The sequence below is a fragment of the Nestor notabilis genome, unplaced genomic scaffold, assembly GCF_000696875.1.
Source record: "Nestor notabilis isolate BGI_N333 unplaced genomic scaffold, ASM69687v1 scaffold13881, whole genome shotgun sequence".
In the NCBI taxonomy this organism is placed as follows: Eukaryota; Metazoa; Chordata; class Aves; order Psittaciformes; family Psittacidae; genus Nestor; species Nestor notabilis.
Window position 1 is genome coordinate 704 of NW_009913426.1, and position 11,372 is coordinate 12,075.

Sequence of the window (11,372 nt, forward strand, 5' to 3'; positions counted from 1 at the left end):
GTGATGGAGCATTTCCAGACAACAAGAACCCTGCTGTCTCAATTCCTGTCTGCATAGGCAGTTTGCTTTTCACTAAGTAATACTACAAGCAGACAACAATTTTAAAAGCAATCTATCCAGCTATTTGAATTACTATAATAGCACATGGACTCTTCTTTGCAATTACCAGTTGTGTTCTTAGGTAAAACAAGGTTACCTTTGTTCAGAAAGTGAAAGGATGGAGAATACAGACAACAGGACAGTACTGTATGTGACAAAAGATGTATTGTGAAGTACTCTGGCAGGGGATTGTTTTGAGATATTTTAGCTGATTAACCGGCCTTCTTATTTTTTAGCCAGCCTATCAAAATTTGAGGCAGAAAGTAGACAACTTTGTATCAACCCACCTGGACAAACAGGAATGGAATCCAGCAATGAACAAAAACCAGTTACGAAATGGGCTAAGGCAGAGTGTGATTCAGTAAGTAAGCAACATTCTGTAAAATAATGGTAATGCTATTTCATAAATAATATCTAAGTATCTTATCATCTAAGTCAAATAAGAACTTACAGACTTAAGTTTTTCACAACACTTTCTCTCGTACTCTCACAAGTTTCATTGTAATAGTGGATACAGCCGTAACTCTCATTAAAATGCTTACAGTACTACTTCACCTGAAATTTGTATGTTCATGAGTTGAGTAGCATAGTGAAGTACTTGTATTAGCTGTGTAGCCAAGTTATTACTGCACATAGCCATCACAGTGCCTGCTAGCAATACTGTACTGAGCTGAATCACCTTTATCTTCGTAAACGAGCATACATCACTTAAAGTCCTGAAGGTGCCAAAGCTTAAGTAGACTCTGACCACTAGTAGGCAGTAATCGCACTGGGCTAGCCTGATTTCATGCAGCAGAGGGTGGCTTTTGTACAGCTATTCAACATGTTACATTTCCAGCACCAGCTTAAACTATCCTGCTTAGAGACTTAGGCTTATTATCTCTTGCTACTAGCTCATTGCAGTCTGAAGCAGGAGCCTTAGCTTGTTTGAAATCATGGATAAAAACTTCATAGTAAAAGTTGTGGGTAGAGGGACAATAGGGAACTTCATAATGGCATTTATGCTTATAAGGAAAGCTATTAGAATGTCTCGAGCACAGAAGAAACCGTATTTCAGAGCACTTGATAGAATCTGTAAATCATTAGTATGTAACATTAGTTTGTTTAACCTGTAATTAGAGAAGGGGGAGTCCACTGGAAGTACACAATTTGTTATCTTTACTTGGAGTCCTTGAGAAATGTTTGTCAGTAAATGCTTCCTCTTATTTCATGGTACTCTACCGCTAGAATGGACAATTGGAGAACGTTAAATCAGGGAGCCTGTAATGAGAAGAATGTAACATGCTCCCTTTAAGCAGGCTATAGGCAGGCAGCATTAGAGAGTTTAGAGGGTCCCTGTCACTCCTGTAGTTGTAAGACTGAGTGCTGAGGGTGTCCAGATGTGTATGTCCTTCAGTCTGTGCACATATAGGTGGTGCTGTTACCTGGAGGTGACATGATGTGCCATGACCCCGCACTCACTCACAGCATTCATGGCCTTATTAGTCTTGTGGCTCCTTTTCCGAGCGCCAGGCAACGTCTCCATTTCCTGTCCCCTGCTCCCTTGCAGACATGACTTAAGCCTGTTAGACAGCCTGTGCCCCACAATCCAAAAGTCTGACGCAGCCCCTGAAGTAATAAGTCACTTCAGTTACTAGTTTTCAGTTCCAGAAGCTTTTCTGTGTGCCACATGTGCTTGCTTTTATAATTAATACCCATCTGTCTAGACTAACAGTTATAAGGAGTGAGTGACAGTAATGTTATTAGGGGGCAGGCCTTTTCTCCCTCCAGACAGCCAAAATAAAAGGACTGTGCTTTCACCTGCCCTCCTCAGAATAGCTTGTTTCCCTTTTTGTGCCAAAATATGTTTGTTTGCTTTCATGTTGACCTCATTTCTACATGAGCCCTCTTAAAAGTGGCTCTTGTCCAACGTGTCACTTAAGTACCTGGGAGACCAGATCTCAGTTGTTAATTCTGTAGGGAGAAGTGAGAGGGGGTGGGAGGGAAATAGGTGCTTGAAACAACTCCCTGTTAAGGATCTACTGAGTGGGCTGCAGTTCTCACCATGTTAATGCTAATTGCAGTTGACTGGAGGGCTCTGGAGAATTACTGGAGGAGTTTGGGGAGAAGTTTTTCCGAGGAGCTGAATGACTCCTTTGTCTTTGTTCAAGGTCAGGAATGCTGGAAGCTGGAGTGGACAGAATTATTTCTCAGGTGGTGGATCCAAAACTAAACCACATCTTCAGGCCCCAGATAGAGAGGGCGATTCATGAATTTTTGGCTGCCCAAAAGAAAGAGGAAAGCGTGCCAGCTCCTCCTCCAGAGCCTGAGAGCAAGGATCCTCCTGCTCCATCTCAGGATGCCTCCTAAAGGTCTTGTATCTCTGCATTTACTACTTGCGTCTTTCGTGTACCTCATCTCTGTAGTTTGTATAATGCAAGATAGAGAAGATGTTGAATTCTTCCTGGCTTGACAGGGGGGACACTTTGATCATCAACATGTTGTCAGTGTCAGTCATCTGAGCTGCTTCCACTTAAGTGTCTGCTAAAAATAGATTAGGACTGAAGACATGGGTATGATGTAAAACGGCTATCAAGGAACCCTGGACTCTTCCAGTGCCAGTTTTGGATCAGGCCAAAAGGCCTTTTATTCCAGTAAAAGCATATCCAGCAGTAACTGACATGGAATTGGCTGGGTAGCTTTCAGAACAATATCAAATGGATTATATATATATATATTTCACTGAAATACAGCTGAAAGTAGAGTGGTGACAAGTTATTGTGCTTTAGCATTGAAAGTTTTAGATAGCTCTTCTTCAGAACATATACTGGAGTGTTGAATTGTTAGTGACTGAAATACTCATTGCTGGAGTAAGGGTAATATCTCTGGGAGTGAATAACTGTGCATTCCAAGTTGACTGATTTAAATAGAGCAACCTATGTCTTTCCAGATGCCTTTGTTACAAACAAGTTCATTGTGGCTTTTGTGATTAAAATAACTCAAGGGGCCTTAGGGGGGTATAATTGCTACTCTGTCTTAACACAAATGACTATGCACCCATCTCTCCTAGGGCCCTGTATCGTAATGTTGATTTGAATATTGAGGCCTATGTGCACATTATTGGTGGAAAATTACAATCTGCAGCTTTGCTGGAGAACTTAAAATCATGCTACATGAAAGGAAGTTAATTGTGAATTGTTATCTGTGACTTGCAGCCTTAATGCCTTGATAGATCTTTGTCTGGTTCAAGTAGTTTGAAGTCCATTATAACCTACAGCTAAGTGCAGCTGTTAATTAATGTATTCTAATCTATTCTGTATTCAGATGCATTTACTTGTGAAGGTACCATCCTCTAAACTCTCTTTCTTTTCTTGCAGCGAGTTCCTGTTACTAAGCAGCTGCCGTTGCAAAATGCGTGTCCTGTTAGATTGGCAATGGATTATTTGTTCCATTTGGTGCAGGAAGGCTGTCTGCCAAAGATGATTAACCTTTATCAGACCTGTGGGAAGGCATTGAAATCACTGAAATTCAGATGCATTTGGAGTTCTGCATTTGGAGGGACAAAGTGTGAAGATAACTTTTGTTATTAGCTGTAATATGGAGAGCAGCATGTATTCTTGTTAATCATGCCTTCAGGCAAGGGTATGGGAAGAGAAGGGGAGTTGGCTCATGTCTGAAGAGGGTAGGGAAGTGGTCTGAGATGATACTAGGCTTGGGAGTGGGAAGAAAGATGTTTTGGGGTGGGGTGGTCTCTTGGACACCAAGTAAGAGCTGTCAGATTTGCTTTGATATAAGACAGATGAGAGAAAGCATCATACACCTTTGCTGCATAATGCAGCATTGAGTAGTAGGTGCCAAATTAGGTGCAGCTCATTGCACTGCCTGCTTTAGGAAAGACTTTTCCTGTTTGAAACTGGAAAAAACACTTCAGGATCAATTACGTAAATAATTTCTGTTGCATTGCAGGGAAATGTTTACAGTTGGCTATGACTATAGCTGATTTAATTCTTATTTCCCAGGTAACTGGGGGAAGCAAAGGGCACCGGAGTAGGTGATCAGTTTGAAACTTGTCTCTTTCAACTTGAAAGACTTTTCTTTCCTGTGAAATTTCTCAGGTGCCTAGTGGAAACTGTCCTATGCTTTCAGCTTGAATGCATGCAGTGTCCTCTGGATGACAGTCAAGTAGAGAATGTGATCAAGTATTCTGCCAGCAAATGTCCATACCTTTTGCAATAAAAGACTTCAAAACCTATCTCTGACTTCTAGCTTTTCCAGAGTTTTGTTTTTTCTTAAGGAAAAACTACTTTAAAGAAATCCAGGAGTCCTGATTGCTGGAACCCTAATGGAAGTGTGGCCTTACACAGTTCACAGATGAATCCACATCTGACAACATGGAGGTTAGTAGAAGTTATCATGAAATAAGATGGATATTAGTATTCCTCTCCATATAAGATGTCTCTCAAAAAATATTAAGTATCAACTGAACTATCCTTATCTCACATCATTTATGACCTTGTCTTGTGCTAGTGCCAGTGAAAGCATGTTCAGCCTTGTCAAAACAAAACACTTCTGGCAATAGGCTAGAGCTATGCTTTATGTTTTTCCTTTCAGACAGCAGTCTTCTAAGAAACTAACTGCTTCTGTCATTGAATGACATAGTGATGTCTGAATCCTTGCTACTGATGGGTTACATACCTCAGCTGTGGCCTTACCCATAGACCTTGTACGCGAACAGACACAATTCCTGCTATACTTTGCTCCCTTTCAAACCAGGTAATTCGTAGGGAAGATTGATGCTGTGGTTTAATTCAGCAGCTAATTTATTTCACTTAGTACCTCCTCTCAACACAGCTACATGCAGAAATGGAGATGAGAACACCTGGTACTTTAAAACCTTCACAAGAGAGCTCTGAGAACTTGACCACTGCAGTAAGTTTGCACTCTGCACAGTGCTGTGTAGTCCTGCTGACACATGATTTTTCCATCAGTATTTTTATCCCATTTAAGAGTGTTCCTGTCAAAAATGGGAACTTCAATGTCTGTACTTTTCAGTCATAAATATACTGGCTATAACCTTCCTGATATAGTTTGAAAAAATCTGTGTTGGGATAATCTGGTTGTGTGGCTTGACTCTTAACTTACATAGTCTGTGTTCCAGCTATAAAACAGGACAAGGGGTATGTGAGGAAAGGGCTCTCAACTGCATGTTGATTTGGTGGTTAAAAACTGCTTTTCAAATCAGTAGTAGGTGTTTTCCCTTAGAGCCTTAAGGGCAGCTCTTGGCAGGAAAAGATCTGTCTTTTCACCTCCTGGTAGCTTGTCTCGACCACTTTTTTGAAACTGAGCCATTTATGCAGGAGGAAAAAAAAAAGTTCCAGGAGTCTAGAAAGAGCAAGTGAAAAGGGTTCTGAGGATGAATTCTGGATTACAGCAGCAGTACTTTAGGGAGCAGGGACACCAGTTTTCAAAAGTACTGAGTAGAGCTGGATTTACTGCAGTGAAGAGGGAATCTAAACCTGTTTCCTACCTCTGAGAACTGTTTGAATAGGTGAGTGAAGGCGAATAGATTCAGTCACTGTGGTTTTTAAAATGTTTTTTCTATTCTCTGTCTGAATGTGAGTCTGTGTTAAACTCTAAACACTAACACTGTGCCACTGCTCTGTGTGTGTAGGGCTGTGCCTTTATTGCTCTCAGCCTATGCGCAGTGCATGACTGCAGTCACTGTGGGAACTTTCAGATCAGAACCGAGGCACCTAATGAGATTAGACAGCCAACCCACATTTGGGATCATAGTCTTTAATGTTTGGACTCTGAAGTCCTTGGTTTGGATCAGAGCTTTGGAAGTAACAAGCTTTGAGAGCATACCTTACATCAAATGGGACACTGAGAAAAGCCACCAAGTTGTTATCATAATGAAGAAACAGTAGGTAGTGCCCTTTGATTATATACAAATGTTCCTGGCAACTGATAGAAATGGGATTCCAGTCTTAAACAATACTAGAGACATCTTCAGATCAGAACAAAAGAACAAGTTTGTACCTACTGTAGAATTCAGATTGTTCACTTGTGTAGTAGGATGTTGGACTAAAGTTAGCGTATCAGTCAGTTTACATCCCTACACTGGATATGTTAAATACAGTCAGAAGAGCCTTGTGAGGCAGACAGGTCTAAGACACTTGAGTAATTCAAGAAGCAATTAGATGCCTTTGTGGAGCTGAAGGAGCAGGGCAGTGCATTAGGAGGGTGAGCCTCAGTGGATCAAATGGGCCTTCCCTTTGATCTCGAGTCCTTCTCACATTCAAATTGACTGTTCCTGTTCCCTGGACAGTCATTTAGTACCTTGAATTTGCTTTCTCAGATGAATAGGTTCATGCTTTTTATAAGTTTCAAGAGATTGCAGCATTTCTTCATCAGATACAGTATTCATGTGAAGGAGCTGTAAGGATTTTCTGCCTCCTTGGCTTTGCCTGTCCCAACCCTGTGCATTTGCTTCTGCCCAGTCACAAAAGACCAGCTGCAGTTTGAAGAAAACATGCAGGAAGTTTGAGTTGCATTCTTGGAAAACCAGCCTTGCTAATCTGTGGCTGCTCTGCCCTATGGAAATGCCAGAGTCCAGACCCTCAGGAGCTATCCTAGCTCAGTAGCTAGATACTAGACTAGGAACTAGGAGGTACAAGTTCTCTGCAGAGTCCTGCTGGTCCACAGCCACATCTGTGGCTAGTTGTTTTACCTGTTTGCTTGCCTGTAAAGGGAAGGTAACTTTACCCTCCTACATAAGTCCTGGAGTGGGGAGGGAGTAAGGTGCTGTATTTAGGCCCAATATAATGAAAACAGAATGAAAGGAATGCAGACATCAATATATATACACACCAGTAAGGCATGATTTACCATACAAGTTTTAAGGATTAGACATTATAGCTGAAGTCCCACAGAATAATGTTGAAGCTCACATCTTGCTGGCCAGACTAGCATTTATAATTATGCCATTTAGTGTCAGATGATGACTCCAGAATCGGAAGCAGACAGACTGAACCCAGTTTCACAAGCCCTATGAAGGAGGAAAAATGCCCACCTAAACTTACAAACCTATCTAGAAGGATTGCATTGCCATGTCAGTCATCCTGGCACTTACCAATCACAACCAAGGGGCAAATAAGGTAGTGCCTCAAGTTCTAGCCGTTGCTTGGCTATAAAAGGAATTATCACACATTCCATATGATTAACATACAGTAAAGCAAAAAAAAAAAATCACCCTGATCTTAAGGTGGTGGGAAGAATAAGGAAGAGCAGGGTGCCCCTACAGCTATTTAGCTGTTCTGTGACAACTCCAGAGATGTTTTTTCCAGTTTTACCTAAAACAGATTATCAACAGAGCAAGATAGTCACTGCAGCTCCTGACCATCTTAAGACCAGTTTCACCTGTGCCTGGATTTTGGACACATGCATTCTTCATACCCTTTTGCAACTGCAAAGAAGGTTCTTGAGCAGTTCATTTCAATGAACTCAGGTTCAGGCTCAATACCACAGCATTAACTTGACATAGTAATTTCAAGAGAAATCAAGCATCGGGTTGTGATGCTGTTGAGTGACACAGAAAAAGTAACTCACTGAAAAACAATTCAAGCCCAACCGGTTCCCTGCCCTCCTTAGCTATTTTACTGAGTAGTATCTAATCCATTGGTAAGTCAGACACGAACTCAAGTAGACTTCACCAAAAGAGGCTGAATCAAAATTGCCGTTACATATTTAGCTTCTGTCTAAACCAGCCCTTATTTTCCAGCAACAGTTCTGATGTTGTCATGGTTTAAGTGAACCCCGTACAGATGTTTATAAGCACATCCCATCTTACAGTTAGCATGATGTCTCTGTCTGCTATAGGTGAACCCAACCCAAGCCTCCAGATCCATCCCTGAGTAGCGACAAGCAGGTTTGTTAGATCAGACCTCTGTAACTAAACACCTAAATCCAAGCATATCTGGTGAAGGGAGGACAGCCAAATGGGAAAGATTAACATGTTAGATCACTCATCTTTGGTGCCTTCACTCACTGGTACCTAGGCCTTACTCATCCCTCAAGTACTGCCACATCATAGAAATGCAGTTCCAAGTTTAAAATTTATTCCAGAATTTGGAACCAGACCAGTTTTAAATCTTGACACCAGATGAGTGAGACACACAGATCCACAGATTCCCAGTCTTCAGGTCAGGCAAGAAAACCCCTCTCCAGGAAAGGGGAATAATCATGACTGACTGAAGACAGGTCCAAACCACAACTCTGAATCCTTGGCACAGAGAAGCATCAAACTTGGCCCCTGCCAGCACAGCCGGTCAAAACAACCCCTGCCCCAGATACCAAAGCTAGTCATTACCAAAGCACTCTGAATCCACACTGGAATCAACATAGGGGTCTTGAACGCAAACCACATCCAGCTCCACTTCCTCTCCTGTTTTTAGGACAAGCATGACTGGTTTTAATGAGGCACAGCCAATATGCCAAGAAGAGAGAGTTCCTAATACATGATTTTGATCTTGGTCAGAAGAAGGGGCACCAGGAGGGTTAGAAAGTCATACCTGGAATCCTTAATGGACCATTTTACTCTCTTTTCACCACATCAGTAGGAAGAGAAAGAGCGGCAACCACTGTCACAAGGCTGCTTATATGCCACCTGCTTCAACCACACCACTACTCTGAGACTATGGGCATCGCTCATTACCCGCCAAGTTTTCTAACAGCACCTTCTTTTTCAGCATACAAGGTATAGCTGCAATCTGCTGAGCAGGATCCTGTTCTCCAGCTTTTTGCTAAACTGGAGACCAGTTCAAACTCACAAGGGACTGGAGCAGTTTAACTCTTTCACAGATACTTTCCTGTTTACACTGTAGTGAAAAATACATTTTAGCAGCTTTCTCAAAGAGGGGTCAGCTTATCCCCTTGTGAGCAGTCAGGGCCCCTCATATCCACAACCACCGAAGCTCACAAGTGCAGGCACTCCTTGCTCCCTTTCCTCCCTACCAAAAAGCTTCTGTAGTGTAGCCATTCTGAATCTGGCCATAAGAGGGAGATAAACTATTACTTCATTTCTCAGTCTTGATGCCTCCTTACAAAACCTGAGCAGATACAGGACTCCAAAGCCTTTGCTGACTCCAGAGTGAATCAACCCAGCAAGGTGTGGAGACGGTTCTCACAAAGCATTTCCATGAACTCTGACTGTACTTGTCTAAAGCAAATCACATAGCAGGTATTGTAACTTCTCAAGTGGGTTAATAGTGGGAAACAAATATCAACTGGGATCAGGGAGAGCCTGGGGAGAAAAGCAAACAGCCCAAGTGATCATGGATGAGAACACAGATTTAGGACGCGAAACTGTAAATTTTGACCTGCCGAAATCAGTAATTCTCTGATCTGGTCCAGTGTGAACAAGGTTGAGGCTAAAACACCAGCAGTAGTGCCTGAGGGCGCAGATGGTAGTGCCATGAGATGGTATCAGAACCATAGCTTCAGCTCTTGCATTTTTGTGATTCAAGCACTGAGCCCACATCAGTGCCAAGTCAGCCTCGGAAACATGACTGGGCAGTAACCTGCCCAGCAACAACTGCCCTCGTCTAGACACCGTCAGAAGCCACGGCACAGAGAAATGCGCTACCTCAGCCATCAGACTGGGAGCTGCCTCCACCAGAAATTCCCTCCAGCACTGGGACAAGCCCAAGGAAAGGCACCACAGCGAAACGCAACAAGTCCAACCCACCCGTCCAGGCTAAAGGAGTGCGAGGACCTCGCATTTCACTGACCGCATCGTGCTGACTCTCATCCGAGGAAATCAGTGCCTTGTGCCTTTATAACAGAAACCTGTTCATTTAGAAAAGAACATCCCCAAACCAGGTCTTGGCCCTACAAAGAATTCACATAAGGACAGATGGCTGCAGTTTAGTTTGCAGAGTTGGGACCTTTGGGAAGTCCAAACAACTTCATACAGTGAATGCATCCATTTTGGAAGGGGTTTGTAACAGAAGCAGAAAACTATGATATCTGTGAGTTTCATATTTCATTGCAACTCTGCAAAAGGGACATAAAACAATCCTGCTTCAGAGAACACTCATAAAATTTCACATTTTCAACAAGGGGGCAGCACAACCGCAGCAAAAAAAAGAAAACCCAGCCATAACTCTTCCTCCACAGCACTCCCTGTGAGACACCAACACATTAATCACCCCCTTCCATCTCCTCATGTAACAGCATTCACCTCCACCAGCTTCTCCTGCTGAGACTTACTCCTCCAGGCAGTTATCTTCAACTTCTACCATCAAAACACAGCAAAACAGGGACTCCTTGAACCAAGAGAACCAGGCTCAGAGGTCACCAACACCAGCTCCTGACTGGTCTCCTCCAGCAGCAGCCTGAGCTCCACACCTTCCACTCACTGGCTTCTCCAGCTAGCAAAAGCCATGCTACAAGTGCAAGACTTTACAAAAAGCACCCTACTAATATGGGAACCCCAAATAAAACCCAGTTCAACCTTACCTTGCTCTGAAGAGCCATCTGCTCTACTCCCCAGGGTCTGGCACACCCATCCATCTCAGCCCTGCTACAGGGGCTCTACTAAGCAATTGATCTTACCTGCAGCCCAGGGCACACTTGAGCCACTGCCACCCCACCCCAACCTCCTCCCAGGGCAATGGCCACACTGCTTCACCTGCAAACAAGATAACTGGCTACCTACAACCCTACCTCAATTTCTACCTCCTTCAGGGGAGCCTGGACTTCACCACAATCTGCTGCAAAAGTCCATCTTTCCTGAAATGGCATGAAAAAGTGGGATTTGGCATCTGCTGGCTCTACAGGACATAACCTGAAGGTCCCATGTTGGCTTTGGCACACTGAACTGGCAGGTCCCCAAAGCTGACACTACTCCCCAGAATATCCCACCCCCTTCTTCCAGGGATGTCATGGAGGCACAGGGGGTGGGGGTGTCCGGCAGCCACCCTTAGTGGTTTGTTATTATTATTATGGGGACATATTTCTTTTCCCTTTTTAAACAGGGCTAAACCCAGTATCGTTTCTCTGGGGTACCAGGAGGGTACTAGCAGGGACATTGCTCCATCTTGAAGAGCTTTACATCAGCTTTCCCAGCCACACCAGAGAGCCACAGGGGTCCAGCAGACACCCGCTCCAGCGTGCCTGGGGCGGAGGGGAGTGCGGAGGCAGCAGCGTGCCTTATTTCACTGGTATTTAACCCATCTCGGCGCCCCCCCAAAGCCGCCACTGCCGACGTGCGTGGCCAGGGGGACGGCGGGTGA

At 43.5% G+C, this 11,372-nt stretch overlaps 1 protein-coding gene across 1 annotated transcript; it reads left to right on the forward strand.

The window, feature by feature from the left end:
* Window positions 1–335: 335 nt before the first annotated feature.
* On the forward strand, window positions 336–3,585 carry BOD1 (biorientation of chromosomes in cell division 1; the record flags this gene model as incomplete). Its single annotated transcript, XM_010023197.1, has 3 exons — window positions 336–460; window positions 2,250–2,450; window positions 3,456–3,585. Coding segments are annotated over 2 exons (324 nt in total), but the record flags the coding sequence as incomplete, so codon positions are not given.
* Between the last annotated feature and the right edge of the window lie 7,787 nt (window positions 3,586–11,372).